The 17932-nt window shown below is 38.3% G+C and overlaps 1 protein-coding gene across 5 annotated transcripts in view; it reads left to right on the forward strand.

Annotated features, from left to right (window-relative positions):
- RhoGEF3 (Rho guanine nucleotide exchange factor 3) overlaps positions 1–17932 on the forward strand; it is a 453708-nt gene that overhangs the window by 182076 nt on the left and 253700 nt on the right. For 4 of the 5 annotated variants that reach the window (XM_090375918.1, XM_090375919.1, XM_090375916.1 and 1 more), the window contains one exon: positions 8286–11915. In XM_090375918.1, the coding sequence (XP_090232044.1) occupies positions 8313–11915 (3603 nt within the window). In that variant the 5' untranslated portion in view covers positions 8286–8312. The remainder of the gene's footprint in view (positions 1–8285; positions 11916–17932) is intronic. The other variant, XM_090375920.1, reaches the window with a different exon arrangement.

Below are 17932 nucleotides of genomic sequence, written 5' to 3' on the forward strand. Positions count from 1 at the left end.
GACTAAATACACCATCTATAGTTCCATTGTGTAGTATTTATCGAAAGATCTGATGACATGTCCAAGTTGAAGAATGTTTTCATAAATGTGCATAACTCTTTTCCAGCCTCATAGTTTAATTGTAAAGAAAAAAATTGCATTCAATCTGAAAGCACCAGGTGACTTGAAACCAGATGCGTTTTCGAATTAACGCATTTCCCAGTTTCCGAAAGTTTTTTTTTTTTTTTTTTGTATCTTAAAATTTTAATATTTGTTTCTAAATTCCTTAGCTTTCCAACGATATGCTATACGTCCACTTTATCCCGTTTATTACTTGAGAAAATTTCCTTGATCACATGTTCATATTTTCCACTATCCTGGAAAAAACTACTGCAATTTTCAGAGGTTTGAAAGTTTTTTCCTCTAGTATAAAGCTAAGATGAAGCTCCTTGCTAAATTTCATTAAATTTGGTCCAGTAGAAGATAAATTAAACTGGAATAAATTTTCGTAACGCTTTTTGCATGACGGTTTTTCGTTACAAAATTTTTGGAATAATGCCAGTAAAAGCGTTTTTAACGTCAAAAGGAAGAAAGCCGAATTTCTGTTGGTCCGACTTTTAATGAAATTTGTGACGGCTGTTTAAATCTTTTTAAAAGATCTATATATAATATTTAATGAAAATCTTTCCACCGGAAGTAGAATTGCTACATGCGAATAGACGAACGAATATGTGAAGACAATAGGCGCATTATGCAAATGCATCTCAAATTATTTGTCAGTTCGTCTACTAGGAGAAAACTTATGTGCGGGTTTGCATTTGAAACTTGTTCATCATTGTTGTAGGTGATAAGAAGAAATTTGATTTGGGGAGGGTTAAAGATCGATATTCTCTGTGAAAATTGGACAGAAAGAATATAGCAGTAATGGTAGTCGATCTATCGATAGAGGAAGTTTTTATCACAAACGTATAAAAAGTAGTATAGTAATTCTAAATTTCGAAGTTGTAGACTCATTCCTTCCCCCTTGGCTTCGCTTTATTTTGTTATTTAGATGCTCCTTTTTATTTTTCTTATTTATGCGTTTATCTTTGTTTTGATATTCGTTCTAGCATATTGGTGTACCTATCAATTTTCGTTCGTTTCTTAATGCGAATGATTGTGCCAATAGCATCACCGTATAGGAATATTTCGCATTCGGAATGATTGAAATGTAATGTGACGATGTTTCTGAACTGTTCTATTAAAAAACAAATGGAAATAATGAAACATGGCTATATCTTTGTTCTTATTTGCAATGTGAGTAGTTATACTGTAGTTTTAATATAATATAACATAACGTAATTACATGGCGACAGGATGTGAACTTTTGCAGATTGAATGAATGATGTAAATATAAAAATAGCACTGTTAATTTTTATAACATTTTTACATAAAATTTACTTCTTAAAACTAATTTTAGTTTTGCATTTAAGTTTTAATAAAGCTCTGCTTCAGAATATGTTAGAAACTTAAAATAGAGATACCAGGAGTTTCCCCCTCTCCCCATTCTCCTTCCTGCTAGACATGCATACGATATTATATAGTTTACAACCTCTTCTCGATATCGGGGGTTTTATCCAATCATGAAAAGTCTGAATTATTGTAATTTACGTGTTGTCACCAAGTTTTTTTTTTTTAAATCGATTACTTGTATTTGTTACTTTTCGTAATAAAAAGAAGTAGCTAGTTTTTTAATGACAGGTTTTTCCTGAAAAATTTTTGATAATTATTAAATATGAGATATTTTCCATTTATTGACTGATGATTTAAAGATCTTCACAAAAATAAATTTGACTGATGAAGCCAAAAACGCCACAGTAACCATCAACAAGACCTTATCAGAAGCAGTATCTCAAGAATTTTGACCTGTAAGTGAACCCTGAGAAATCTGCCATCATGGTATTCTCTCTTAAACCCATACCAACCATAATTCAGCCTGCGATTGACGGAGTCCCGATCCCCTGCGTTGAAAAGCAAAGAGATCTGGGTGTAATCTTCGACAGAAAATTACGATTCCATCACCATATAGAAGAACTCTGTGCTAAATTCAACAAGAAACGGTGGGTTGCCAAGCAGCACTTGCTACACATTCACAACAGAAACCTGATAAAAATGTATATCAGGATGATGATTTTTGGAAGTGTACTGTATGGAGTAGAGTTGTGGGGCTCAGCTGCAGACACCACAATTAAACCATTAAAAGCCGCTGAATACTGGCTCCTGAAGTGGGCAACCTGGAAGTGTCATCTCCCACCACAGCAGCGCACAGCACCGATGGCCAACGCGTTGAATTTAACCAGGTTTTCAGCATTAATGCACGAGAGAAGACTCATTTTCACCGTAAAAATGATTGCCGGGAGAGTCTTAGCACCCAACGTTTGGGACACGGTGTGCTGGCGGATTCCCCAACCAGGTCTCCGCTCCACTCCCAAGCTTCTTGCTCTTCCTTCGAGACTACATTTGAAAGATCGGTTCCTCCCTTATCAGAAGCTCAACCTGGTTCAATCCCTGGATGCTGACTTATTTAAAATCATAGATGATAAAAAGTATAGACGGATCATCCTAGATCTGCACGTGGTCTCCAGAACTACCAACTGATCTCAGATCGTTATGGCGGGGCAAGAGACTCTCAGAAAACTGGACTTGAGGAAAAGCTTTTGTTATCACAATTTGTTATTTTTGTTATTTTGTATTAGTTTTCCTTTCAAGTCACTGTTATCTGCTATGAGTACTTTTTTTTTTTTTTTTTATTCTATAATTTGCTTATAATTAATCTTTACAATTCCTTTATCTCTGCCGTTTGTTAACCCCTGGCATGGTGCCGTGAAGGGTATTGTATGGTCGTGGTACCTGCGTGTACCGGTGAACTGTACAATAAAGATCTTATTTATTTATAATGGTTTTTTATCTTGCTCCACCAGTGGTGTTGTCGCAGCGTTTGATACTTTTTTTTTTTTTTTTTTGTCATACTGAGTTGCCATGCAGCTTTCGTATAGCTGATAATTGACAAGTAGACTTAGCAGTAGTGATAACAGAAAACTTGCTGCATTCTACCAGTAAAGTGGAAAACGCTAAACTACCAGGCTAGCAAAAAAAGAAGAAAGAAAGAAAGAAAAAAAAAAAAAGCTTGCTTGGATATTTGGGGGGGGGGGGATTCCTTATCCAGGAGACTCGTGCAGCCATCAACAGTGCGTGATTTTTAAATTTGCATTGCTATATTAACTCTGCACACGCTAATGACGCATCTTCATTCTGTAGTCAGAGGTCGACAACATAGCCCCGCCAAATTACTTTTTGAAGAAAAAAATTTTTTTTATTCAGCCCGTTTATTAACCTGAGTTACTCTGTCACATGTTATTGATGTTGGAATGTATTTGCGCATTATTGCTTCTAAAAATAAATGACCCAATCACAATGAACGATTTGAAAAGAGGGGGGGGGGGAAATGAGCAGTGTTCCGTCTTCCCCCTTAAACATGCTAATAAATTTACGAAATCAGTCTTGAATAATCGACTAACCCTTGCCTCGTATATTTTGAGAATTTCAGTGGTATTAATCGCTGTTGATATACTCGAATTTTCAAACAGAAATAGCATATTCCTGTTCTTTTTATTGGAAAATGAAGATACTGTATTATGTTTTTATTTATTTCATTTATATGTATGATGCATATGTCGCAATACATCACCCGCGGTTTTCAGCTGAAACCTAACAAGTATTATAATCATTTTTTAATGATTAATCACGAAATCATTATGAACAATGTTAAAGTTTAAATTACTGTACTTTAAGAAAATTTATTAAAAAAGAAAAAAAAAGATATGCACTGATTAAGGTATCTCGTATTACTGCAAATACTAAATAATATCATAATTAAAATGCGTTGACTACTTGAACTTGTTAAAGCACTGACCTAACAGAATAATTTCGCGCGTGCAGCAAATAAATTTTTTCTTCCATAACTGCTGACATCGGAATGTAACGAATCAAAGACTTCATTAATATCTAGCTCATTAATAGCACGGGTGTTTACCGTTAACATTAAAGACCAGGGTAAAAATATTACACTAGGGCTATCACTTATCGTAGGGTTGGGTTTGGGTTCTCAAACTTTGCTCTACTGCGGTCATCTAAAATGATATATGAATTTGCGGTCTCCCTACCCTCCCATAAATAAAACTGATCATTTTATTTGCGTTAGGGTTTTTACCAGAAATAAATATACCGCTTACTTTTAATAATTAAATTAACTTATTTATCAAATAAAACAATGATAGATCCTGACAGCTTTACAAAATAAAACCGTTGCATTGGAAATAAAAAAAAAAAAAAAATCACATTTAAACCCTGAGACAAAATTTAATAAAATTGTGATCCTTCCCCCCCACCACCACTCTGTAAATTGCTCGTGACCCACAGTTCGAGAATCCCCTTATACTGTAATGGCTTCCCTATCATGCCTACGTGGAACACTGTTTCAGAGTCCTGTTCTCGACCATCGTTATTTTAGCTTTTCATTCACATCCGAACTGTGAATAAAGATGTCACGATGTACTGTTACCATTAAAACATAAAGACTGCCTATAAATCCAGTCATTAATAATACACAGATTTAAACAGCAGACTTTGGATTAATTTAACCCATTTCGGTCCTTTTTGGAAATCGGTTCACATTAGCGATTCCCAAATTGATTTTTAATCACTGTTGTCTTTACGCGCACACTTTTTCTTGGCTTATTTTTATATCTCTCTGTGCATTAACAAAATTTTCCTCCTAGTGATATTTATTCGGAAAACGAGTTTCCGATTTTAAAACAGCGGCAAGTGGGGGAGATAAACGCCTTAGGCATGTCGACCTAGGAGGAAAGGGGGCGGAGCTAAACAGTGAGTGGCACCTGCCAATCACTGCCTTTTTCCTGACTTTTAGTCGGAAGTATGGACTGGTACCCAAGGTCTGAATTTTTACCAGGTCTTTTCCTAAGTGACCGATGTAAACGCAGGTAAATAATTACATAGGTCATTTCCTGATTAGGTATCGATCAGTGCGTTTCGACAGGTGTCTCTTTTACTTAGAAAAGATTTGACTACTCCATCATACCTCTACATATTACATAGAAAAGTTGCGCGGGGGGTTGGCGAGTAAAGCGAGCAGGGGCGGAGCCCCATAGTATTTATTATTATTAATTTTTGTTTAGTTTTTGTTTGAGTTGGTTATTTGAAATGTAGTCTCCCAATGATACCTTAAAGTATACTAGGGAGCACCGCTCTACCCTAATGACTCATCTTTTATCTAAAACTAATATTTAAATCAGTTGGTTTCTCTACACTCTGTTAGAAGAAAAATCCGTTTTTAATATGAGGATTATATCTGCACACTTCTAGAGAGAATAATTGTCTCTTCTGTTCTGTTTAGATAGAGGATGTCTTCAAAGGAGTTAAGAGAAAGCTCTACGTAATTTGTGAATTTAATATAATTAAACTTCCGAATAGTAATTTCCTGCTGTGTAATCAGGAAATTACCATCGCTCGTGCAACACATTCAAGTGCAGATTCGGTCCGTAAAGCATACCGGATGATATGTAGGCCTTTTTAGGCGCGTTAGCGTATATGCCTATTGTCTTCACAATGTCCTCCCGCCCGCTTGCATGTAGCGGTGGATGGATTTTCACGAGATTTTGTATTTGGGCTTGTTAAAAATATTTGTACAGCCAAAACCTAAGAGATGTTTTTGTTGTTTCGTTTGTCCTAACTGTTTCCATTTGGCAGAACGACAAATGGAATCCCATGCATTTCACTGATCTCAAGTTCAGATAGAATATTCCCTTCACTAGTTGAAATTCGTTTTTGTGGGTGGAGGGGCTGGAAAGACTTCAGCAATACATCGTTTAATGCAGGGCTAGCTCAAACGGATTTACAACCCTCTCGGGAAAAGGAAAGTAGCTCCCTTCCAGATATTATCTTCGAAGAATATTCCCCCTGTTCTCTGTGGCTTTAGCATTACATTGTGGCTTTTTGTCGTATTTTACAGATGCTGTATTAAGTGGTAGCCTTTTCATATCGTAGAGGCAAATATCGACCTTTCCAGAACGGTGTAGGTTGAGTTGTTGCGATCTTATTTCTTTGACCTGAAACGTGTCGTAGATCTAAATGGACAGTGGCGCTTCTGTCTGGCTTCCTCTAGCGCAGTTCACCTCCTCTGAGAATTGTTTTTCAAGTCGACATGACATCGAACCATGTGATTATCTCGACGCATGATTGACTCAGAGATATCTTGGGTTGTTTCATTATTGAGAGGATAGGTATTGTTCGAATAAACACGGTTGTATTAGTCATGTATCCAAATATCAATCATATGTATCCTAATTATATATATATATATAATAGTGGATTAATTAACTAATTTTTGAATAATAATGGCTATTTTATATGTAGTGCTTAACAAGGTTAATGAAGTTTAGTCAAGGTTAAATGAATTACAACTAATAGCATAGAAAAGAACAAAAGAAAGAATATATAAATAAATTATCATAAACGAAGGTACACATTATCTTATCAAGAAGCCACAACATGACCATGGTTTATGGAAACATAACGTATTTCGATTAACCAGACACCTAGTACAATTTCAGCGAAAAACGTTTTACTAAATTTTGGTTTATTTTAATTTTGGTAGCTTTTCATTTTAAATTAATGTACATCTGTGAAGGTGTACATTAATCATCAGTGGCTTCTGGCTCACTTCTGAGAGCAGTGACTCATTGCGCATTACATAAAAAAAAAATAGCCATTATTATTCAAAAACTGGTTAATTAACTTACTGTTTTCTGAAATTATATTTTATATTTTTTATTACCCCTTCTCGACTATAACGTACAGGACCCGTGCCGACCGGGCTAGCCGAGTGGGTCAAGTGCCTGCCCGGCAACCCAAAGGTCGCGGGTTTGAATCCCGCCTCGGGCTTGAATTAAAGTACTGCAAAAACCCTGGGAGGTGCATTATGGCCACAGAAGCCGATGTGCCAAAAAAAAAAAAAAAAACAGAACCCGCACTCCGATCAGCTGCTTATCGCTGGTCGGAGTGCGGGTTCTGTACGTTCTACGTATCCACGTGTTAGCCATACCTTTTGTTCCTAGGCCAGAGGTTCCCAAACTTTCTCGGTTCACGGTGCCCTTAGTGTCCCAGTAATTTTTTTTCACGGCAGCCCTAGGCCAAAAGAAATACCTAACACAGTGGTTTTAGACCTTATAATATATACTGTACCTATATAATAATTTTATTCTTTCTATAGAAGTACTAAATAAAGATCAATTATAGATCACGACAAAATTTAAAAGATACGGTACAATGGATACCGTAGACCTTTTTATAATGAAATAAATATACAAATTTAAAAAAATAATAATATATAATAATATAAAAAAATATATATATATGCTAAATACGGTGCTGCTTTTAATTCTCTATATCCTGTGAACTCTTCTGACATTTATACTCCGGGACGTGTGGTCGTCCCGGAGTATAAATATAAAATTTATTTATTTTTAAAAATATCCTGATGTTTAAAAAGAAAAAACACTTGACTGACGAGTTTTTTGATTTTGGGACCTGATTAAGAATCATGTGTTAAAGCTCATATGCTATGCAAAGCTGTAAAATATTTTAGACATCTCTCGACGATTTTAACTATAGAGGTTTATTTCCTATTTAAATCATTATAAGTGGTTATTTATTACTGTGATTTCTTTAAAGAATGAAGGTGGTGTTTGCTATCCTCCTAATTGCATTCCTAATAGGAGGATAGCAAACCTAATAGCCTTCTATAATAGCAACATCTGTCATCTCTGGTTAATTAGCAACGTTCTACTTTGCCGTTAGACTCAATTCGGATGGAACGTTGTTATCCATTTGTTAACTAGTGTCAATAAACATTACAATGTTTCCATGAGAGCCTTATTGTTTTTAATTAATGAAAGCTTTCTTTGGGTGGATACTAACTGCTTATTTGAAAAGAATCTCATTTCTTTTTTTTTTTTTTTTTTTTTCATTTTCATTGTTTTTTTTTTTCTTCTTCTTCTTGTATTTCAAGCATGCAAGATCTCGCTGTCAATTTGGAGCACGAGAGACTGAGGCAGCTATAACGAAATATATTTGTTTGCAATCATTAAAGAAATAATTTGTTTTTAGTGTCTATGTTGACTTTACGTTCTGCTGATTTAACCAGATGCTGTCACTTTACCTCCACTGATTTTCTTTTTTCTTTTGTCTAGAATGTAGCACTTTTGGACCAAGAAGATATGGCGAACAGTTTGGACACAGCCACTCTGCTCAGTATAGCCAAAAACCGGAGCAGATTGATGCGGCTTGCTGAAGGGATCAAGAGCAGGAAAAAACCAGGCCACAGCAAGAAAAGTCTGAACTTAAAGCGGGATCCGGCCTATACGAATATCGAACATCTCGTATTTGGGACTTATCGACCCCGTGCCACAACCCCTGTGTTTGTAGAGAAGACTCCGGAACAAGGAGACAGCGTGCACGTTGACAATTCGTTTTGTAGTGCCACTCACCCCTGCAGCACAGAGGATGGAGGTTCCCATGACCTGCCGTGCGTTTACAGGCAGAAGCCGCAGCAACGGATAGAAGATAACCATAGCCCGTATCATTGCGAATGTCAGAAGCACAGTCCTCGTTCGAACCCGCCAGATGGCTCCACTCACAGTGCTAGTGACCGTGTCTCGCATTCTGAGCAGAGAGAGTCGCGCAGATCCTCGCCGGAAACAATCGGCGGTTATGTCGACTGTTCCAAGCAGCCTTTATCTGAGGAGAAGTCACCTGGCATTTGTTGGAACGCGGTGACGGCTGAAGGGGGAAGTCGTGTCTGCGACGGTCGCCCTTACTCCAACAACAGGGTTTCCTGTTCGCAGATATTTAATGGACGTCCAGCTGACTGTGTAGACGACGGAAAGTATGAGTTGCTGAACGGTGACCCCACCCCAACGGATGAACTAGACTTCAATCGACACACGCGGAGTACGTACTCCGTTCATGTCGTAGAGCACCGGGAATCGGAAAGGACCGCAGAGACCCCGCATTGTAGTGATTTGGAGAGGAATGGCGTGGGCAGAGAGGGTTACGTGTCGGATGATATCAGTGATGTAGAGTGTTGCAGACACGAGGATCCTACATTCGACTGTCTCATTGGAGAAAGCCCAGATCACCCCCTTGTCTCCAGTAGTGAGTTCACGTCGCCTTCAACGAAGCCCTATGAAGTCGAACTCCAAGACAAACCATACGGCAGGTACGATATTAACTCATATAACCACTGCGACAGCGATGCCCATGAGGAGGCTGCTGCTTTGCTCGTTGTAAATACACTACAGGATTTAATAGTCGCCAGCACACCAGAGAACAGCGATAGTGCATCGGGATGTGCGGACACTGAACAAGTGATGCCCCCTTCCTCCAACCGCCAGAACGGTGAAGCCCTCGACCGTAGTCAGGACAGCAAGATGGCTGACCGGAGTAAGGTAACCAAGGGTGTGAATCGCTGCGTTTCGCCGCCGTACTGTGAAAACCGTCAGGTGAGTGTACCCCACTCTAATGGGCCTGTCTTGAATCATGTTAAAGTGTCGAATTCCATTCTTTCCGATACTAGTGTTGTAACAAACGATAGTCGGACTTCTTCGGGTAATTACAGTACGCGAACTAGAGGTAGGAGTGGGTCTGCTCCTCTTATTCAGAAAGGTTTTAATGGGATGTCTGTTCCTCACACACGATCGGGATTTTCGCTCGATAAAAAGGCGAATGGTGGATCGACGAGTGGACAGAAATTAATTTTGAAAACTCCTAGTCCGGTTAGTGACACTGCAAGAGGGTTATCTAGGTCTGCTAATGTTAGTACACGACCATCCCCCAATGGTCGAAAGAGCCCAGGCACATGTCTACCGTCTGGTGGTAATAATTCCAGGGTGCAGAAAAGTGCCAAAACATCACCAGAATCTCCACATGGAGCCGTTCAAAAACCGCGTTTTGAGAGACAGAAAAGTTATCCTTCGGGTATTCCTAGACCTAGAATCCATTTTAAGAATGCATCTTCTTTAAAATCCCGGTCTTGTAATGAGCCGTCCGTGGAAGGGAATTCCGAACTTCATGGTGATCAAACTGAAAACGGGTGTTCCGATTCCCAAGATAGTTCTTCTGTTGCTGCCAACAGTGATCTTGTATCATCTGGTGTTACCACTGCTTGGACAGAATATCCTCGCGCTTCTAGCGCACCTTTGGTGCCGTTTAGAAAAGCCGCATCATTGTCGGAAAAGAGTAGGGTAAGGCCTGCTAATATTCCAGTTATTCGAAGTTCGGGTGGGCAGCAGAGATCTGATAGAACAACCACTGGAAACAAGTCGGGAACAAAACCCCAGACAAGGCCAGGAAGTGCTGCTCACAGAAGACAAGCGATGAAAGAAGCCAGGAAAAGTTTACCAGCCACTCCTTGTTCGTTACTGCAAAATGTAGGCGAACGTCCCGATCTGCAAGGGCGATGGAGCACGTGGAATTCAAATTCTAGTAGGCGATTATCTTTAAATTATAAGTCGAACCTTTCTGAAGCCAAAACCAACTGTTCATCTAGATCCTCGTTAGCCAGTTCTCGCTCCAGTTTAGGAGGGTCAAGATCTAGCTTGAATGGGAAGCTGTCCATGCCTCGCGGATTGGAGAATAAAAAGGAAGATAATGCAGTGAGTGGTCAGGCTGGTGTAGCCAGTGAAGAATCGGAAAAGAAGTCCCTCTCTGATCGTAATTCCAACACACCACTTCAAAATGGAGATCCTGGAGTATCAGAAAGGAGTAGTAGAATCCCTTCATCGGGCTCTAGGAGTGGAATTCAGTGGAGTAGATGTGCATATCCAGTCGAAACTAGAGGAGCAAAGCCATTTAGCCGTAGTATGGAAGAATCAGGATCCATAAAATTAAATTGTACTGCTAATGATCAAAAACGTAGTCATTCACTTGATCAGGACTATGTTCATAATGGCGGTGCGGAAGCCAGGCGTGAAATACATTCAAAGGGAAACAAAGCCATCCCAGATCATCGTAAACAACCGAGAGGTACAAAGATAAATCGCAATTCAAGACCACCCTGTCGACCTCGACCAACTAGGTCAATATCTTTGGAAGGCGCAAACTTGTCGGACAATGGTGATAGAACTACTGAAGACGACTTTACATCACCTGGTGAAGCCGAGGAAATCTCCTTGCTTTCTTTTGGGGGCGATATCTTGGAAGAGTCAATTCGTAAGCTGGAAGCTTTATCTAACATGACAAAGAACTGCCGTTCCCAAAACGAATGCACTGATAGGGGGAGCGATGTGCATCATGTGAATTCCAATAAGAAGAGAAATGTCGAAGCTGACAACAGTGACTACAAAACTTTCCACAGTACCCCCAGTAATTCCAATTCCCCTGCCAGTTCTAGAAAGGCCTCTGTAGAAGCTTCACCATCGTGGTCACCTGCCCGAAACGGTTCTGGTGGCTCTCCCGAGAAAGGAATACTTAAGACAAATGGATGTAACATTTGGATGTCGGACATTGAAGAACGGGATGAAAATTCGTCTTCGGGGACCAGTAGAGGTACATCAGAAGAACCTCCTGATATTAGCATTAGAGACAGATTGGAATCCAAAAAAGGATCTACATCCGTACCCAAAGCTTTCATCTTGGAGAAGTGTGTACTTATGGATCGAAAGATTCGTTCTCCTATCTTAAGGCGAAACAGTGAGATCACCGACGACCGCCCCCAGTCAACCAATATCAAGTTTTGCCAAGACAACCGTCCAATGGCTGTAGTGCTGAATGGGTTTCGTGTTGTTAATGAAATTGGCCTGGACTTTACAGAAGTGACACAGGTAAGTCCAGTTTTTAAGCAGTAGAGAATAGACACCTTACTTTATTTCATCTTGCACAGAATTGGACATGGAGATTAAACATGCACATCCCATTAAAATTACCTTTTGAAGAAAACACTGCGTTTTAGATAACCAATATATAAATATTTGTATAATTTTCTTGCTTAATGTTGATTTTTATTTCTTCCATTTCAAAATTGGAGAATGGCATATAGATATTCTTAGGATAAAGTCTAATTAGGCTTAATAAATTTGTCCTTTAATGAAAAAGCCAAATGCAATCACTTGGAGACTGATTAGTAAACTTCAATTTGGTTGCTTTGACTTTTATGCTCAGATATTCATAGTGAAGTCCCTAAAAAGAGGTATGCAAATCTCCGTACCTACAGATTTGGAAGTCCTCATGAAATGTTTCGTTTTGAGTATTACCACATCAGGAGGTCAGCGCTGTATTGGGTAAGCATATGCATCACTAATATCTCAAAACATTTGAACTTAGCAACTTAGTGAAGAATGTTGGTCCAAATCTCGCTGTATAACATATACTTCTGATAATCCTTAACAGTCAAAAATTCTATTTTTTACTTTCCGAGATTGGCTTCCAACATTCAAATTCATTGCAAACGTTGGTGTACTTCAGGAAAGAAATCAATAGACAGAAATCAATAAACGACGTTTGGGAGTGAATATTTATGGCAACGAGAGATCTGCCTTTTTTCCTCCCTCCTCCTTCTCCCAGAAGTGAACGATTGATTATCGTGGGCACTATCTGGAAGATGATCGAAACTGCGGGCCATTTGAAAGTAACTCTGATGAATATTGAGAATGCACGTTGCGAAACAAACGATTATTTCAGTTGGGCAGTCATCGCGAGCGAATTTCAAACTTGCAACATCCGGTTTTTTGGTGCAGATTTGGTCAGTTGTGCGTGTGATTGGAATTTCGCCTGAGTGGGGAAACAGCAGTCAAAATGACCTTGACGCCTGTTTGAAATACTCAATGAATAAAATCTGCGTCAAGTCAAATAAACGGAACATTGCCTACAGAGTTGAGGGACCTACTTCGTTCTGGTATTGTTAAATCTGTCGTGAAACCTTGTAGTCCCTCACCGTGGGGTAAAAGAGCAGTAACCGGTTATGCCGATGACAAACGTATCGGTTAGGTGACCACGAAAAATTAATTTGCGAGCTCTAGACGGTTTTTTTTTTTTTTTTTTGATCCGTTACGATCGCATCCTTTGACCTAATCCACCCTTGATGCAGCGACAGGGAACAGGAAATCCCGCCATATGTGGGACGTCATTTCCGGATATTAGGCGTACTCTCAAACATTTTGTATGCCGTTTGGTTTCCGTTTTCCTGTGGCTTTGTGCATGTGTGTGGGTTAGTTCCTCTTGTGTTTCTCTAGTTTGGAATTGCCAGGATTTGGCCTCTTTTTAAAAGATTTATTCAACCGTAAACAAGGCAGCATCTGTTACATCACACTGTTCACCTTATTATGTACAGGTTAAATCACTGTTATGCAGGTGAACAGTTCGAGTTAAGATTGCAATTTTATAAATAGTCCCAGATACATGTATATATATAGTGACAATGAACCGAGTGTATATTCCGATAAAATTTAAATCTACTTTTTAATTATATTTTTTGAAGTTAAGCAATGTTTTTAATGTCTGAACTTAAATTTGAACACCAGTTCTTTCTAACTATACGTTAATGGTTATTGTAGTGGTAATTAGTTAACATCTTTTGAAAATACAAAACAGAAAGCAAATCAATTTTTAGTTTCTTCTTATCTTTATTAATAGAAGACATATTTGTTTTACTGACGTCGTCGTTGGTTTAGTTAGAACGCTTATCTGTAGAGTACTGAACATCATTATCTTTAATGTACGTTTACCAAACATTAATCCTGACGTATCCTTGCCTTAGTTATTAATTTCTAGGAATACCGCTGTACTGCATTAATGTATTTAAAATTTAAATGGACCTTGGTTTCGTATAGAACAAGAAATCGAAATGATCATTATACTTAGTTTAGAGGAAAATTACGTTACAGTTGTTAGGGGGCGTTGATTACTTTTCAGTTTTGTAGATATTGTTACTGTATTTGGAATGGTAGCGCACGCGTAATGACGAGTCTAATGATGGTATTCCGATATCAGAGTGGAAATCTTGCTGTTAGAACTGTGTATTAAAGAAGGAAAGATGAATTTAAAAATCTTCTTCCTTCCTAAAAGCAGATATCTAGAGAGAAAAAGATAAATTGTAAGGCATTAGTTCTTTTGTGCTCGACCTGCTTAGTAGCAACCATTGTTAGAATGAAACCAATATTAAAATTTTTAATAATATTTTAATATTAAAATATTAAACCAATAAATATTAAAATTATGAGCGATTTTATATTACTAAAACTAGACCCAAAATCAAATGATAAAGATAGTAATTGAAGTAGCTGTACCAAATAAGGCCCCCTTAAAGTTTGGCCGTTCGTAGTTACAATAACGGTGTGGTTTACAGTTTTCTTGAAATAGTAAAATCGGCCTTATTAGTAGCATGAGGCTCCAAATAAGGTTAGTTGTTTTTTTTCTTATCACTTCCACTTTGCAAGTTATTTCCTTAGAATTGTCCGGGGAATTGTTCTGCGGCGGTCTTTTACCACCAAGTCTTCATCTATGGCTGATTCATATTCTGTGTAACGAAAACAAAAATACCACTCAAGCTTAAATTTTCTTTTCAAAAAGGAGGGCATATTCCATTAAAGGCTCACTCGTGCATTATGTGAAATGGTTTTCCGTCGATTTTCCCCTCTAACTACACTGTCATAATATTTTTAAATTTTATTTAGTCTATAGCAGGGTTGGCCAACGAGTCGATCGCTGATTTAATTTCGGTCGATCACGACGAATTTTAAATATACAGTTATCCCTCGATTTGTGCACCTTGTGCAATGAAATTTTTGAGGTGGTAGATCACGGCACATTTTGAAGGAAAAAAGTAGTTCGCATCACAAATTAAGTTGGCCACTCCTGGTCTATAGTATAGTTATTATATTATTTATATCTCTGACCAATAAACACCCACTAATAGCTAAATTCTTCGTCAGCAGTGTTATACTACTGACGCCTATTAGCCGACATGAGTACCTACAGAATCGATTATGGGCCTTGTTTGGCCAACATACCTTATATTAATAGTGAATAAAAGCCGGTCTGCCGTAGCCTGGTGGTTAACATGTATGTGCGTTAGACGCGTTTCAGTTCACCGTGGTCCAAGCTCAGTGACTGCCAAATATGATTAATGAAAATATTCTTGTTAAATGTCTAGTTGTAGACCTAAAGGCGATTCAACTTTAACAGATTGATTGGTTGGTTGTTATTCATTTTTAAGCACGTTCGCTCGCGCACTCGGCCTGTCAGAAAAGTAATGAGATTAATTTTGTAGCAAGTATAATGGCAACACTGGAAACAAGTGACGCGCAAAGGCATGTAGCGTGGTCCCCTAACCTCACTGTGTTTCAACTCGTTAGAAGCAAAATGTCTGACGTTAGTGCAGTTATAATAATTGCGTGTTTGTTAAGTGTGCTGTAATTATGGAATAGCGAAATACTGAACAAAATATGCGATCAAGTTTTGTGTGAAACTGAAAGCAAGTGCAACTGATGTGTACGGAAAACTGAGAACGGTATGCACGAACGTGTCTTGATTTGCTAGAAAGGTTAGAAATCGATCCAGACACGTTGAAAGGAGACGTTACTATGACGAAAGCTGGTTTTTCCAGTGCGATTCAGAAACCAAACGCTAAAGTGTAGGGTGGCACACGAAAACATCTCCACGTCCGAAGAAATCTCGATTGACCAAATCAGACGTGAAAATGATGATTGTTTATTTTTGTGACTATCAAGACATCATTCACAAAGAGTTTCTGAACATAGGGACAAACAAAGAACCAATATTACTACAGAGAAATTCTCGAGCGGTTAGGGAAATGAACCCTTCATGTGCGACCAGAGATCAGTCAAAATTAGACCCTTCACCGCGACAACCCACCATCCCTTTCTCCCTTCTCCATTATAGAGTTTCGTAGCAGAAGAGCATTCCAAGTCTCCTTGCAACCGCCGTATTCATCGGACCTCGCCCCATGTGATTACTTTTTGTTCACAAAACTGAAAAAGAAACTAAAAGGAAATCATTAAGTCAATAGAGACAATTCAAAAGGCTGTAACCGACACTATAAAGGAGCTAACAGATGAAGACTACAAGTCTTACTTTAACGATTGGAAATGCCGTTGGAGACGTTGTAACTGCAGAGGGAAGTTGTTATTCTGCATGAAATTCAAAATAATTTTTTTTTTTATTTATTTAATCTTATTAGTTTTCTGACAGGCCTCCTGTGTGTGTATATATGCATTTCCCTCGAGCAGTAATTAAGTATTGAATCTATTGGACTTCAGTGATTCGAATCGGCAGTGACTTATTTCCAAGTGACTCGACTGAATCGAATCAGCAAAGTGACTCGTTTTTTACTTTATTAGTTTACACGCAGTTTAAATCTCGGTATTTTAATTAAATTTTCAGATATTTAGTTATAGAAATTTGCATCCTATTATTGTAGGAGAGAAAGAAGGGGGGGGGGAATAGTTTCAAACAAAAATTCTCTTTTGTTTCCATCTATCCACGCATTGAAAAGTGTTTCATTTCCAATATTCGTTTTCTTCATATTGCGTCACTGTACGCTTAACTTTAAACATGCCCACTTTGAGGATAAAGGATCATAATTTATGCTTTAAAAAAAAAAAAAAAAAAAAAAAATCGAGGATTTAAGCTGGCATACTTTTTTAAAAACCAATTTAGTGTAAAAACATGATTGTATTCACTCGTCGTCAGGCAAACTACCAACTGTAAGTACAAAATAAATTTTTTTGTTTGGAAATAGTAAAAACAAATGTACTTGTTATAATTGCTAAGCGTCTTTCTCTCTCTTTTAAGACTGTGCTGTCGCAGACTTTTCGACTAATTCACCGTAATTGTTTAAAGTAGCATTGTCTGTTCTAATAAGAGCTGAGCTGGATAAACGACCCTGAACTGTTTTATGGAAAGAACAGTTTTAAATTCTTTTTAAAACAAAGATTGTTCTGTTCTCCATCTTAACTCATTACGTACGAGTATAACCTATTATGTCCTCTATGAAAGTATGGCGGTTTCAACAATTAATACTTGTTTGGGGAAGACTGAGTTGTTAAAGTAGTACTGGCAAATTAAAATGATGGAAGGAAGCAAGCTTATACATCATCAGGACTGCGCGGTAGCACAGTAGTATCCTCACCATTCTCCCCACACATCGGTGGAAAAGGCCCGGGTTCGAATTCCGTCAATGACGCGAGGAACTTTTATGGTTTCTTTTCATTCCGTGGCTTAGTTAGTCGGTCTTAGGCGGCGTAGATAGCAAGTTCCCCCCTCCCAGGAAACTCGGGTTTTCGTCCAGCAAACAGGCAAATCGACCAGAGAACACAAGCAATTTACAGACAAAATACACACAGATAGTTGAAATAACTTTCCGGGTGACCCTAATGTAATAGTTTTATACATCATCTGGGGGAGACCCTCAATTAAATTAAATTAAATTAAATTAAATTTTCTGTTTATACTCCGGGACGACCAAACGGTCAGAAGAGTTCACAAGATAGATAGAATACAAGAAACAGCACCGTATTCAGTAGTCACGGGCTTGAACCCCGGTCACTCAAGGCACGTGTACTTATGCACCCGCGCGCCTGACCACTAGGCTACGGCGGCCTATCAATGATAATACTACCCACCTCGTCTGTCCATCCCTTCTAATAGTACGTATAATTCTTCCTTAAATTTATTCAAACTACCCACTATCACAACACCAGATGGTAGTTTGTACCAACAATCATTTTATGGCTGAAAGAAAATTTTCGCACATTTATCCTGCAGCCATCCTTTTTCAATTTGAGTTTATGCCCCCTTGTGTGCGTTGTTTGAGAAAGAATTA

Source organism: Mastigoproctus giganteus, chromosome 6 (genome assembly GCF_048544385.1).
Source record: "Mastigoproctus giganteus isolate SK-2022 chromosome 6, ASM4854438v1, whole genome shotgun sequence".
Lineage (NCBI taxonomy): Eukaryota > Metazoa > Arthropoda > Arachnida > Uropygi > Thelyphonidae > Mastigoproctus > Mastigoproctus giganteus.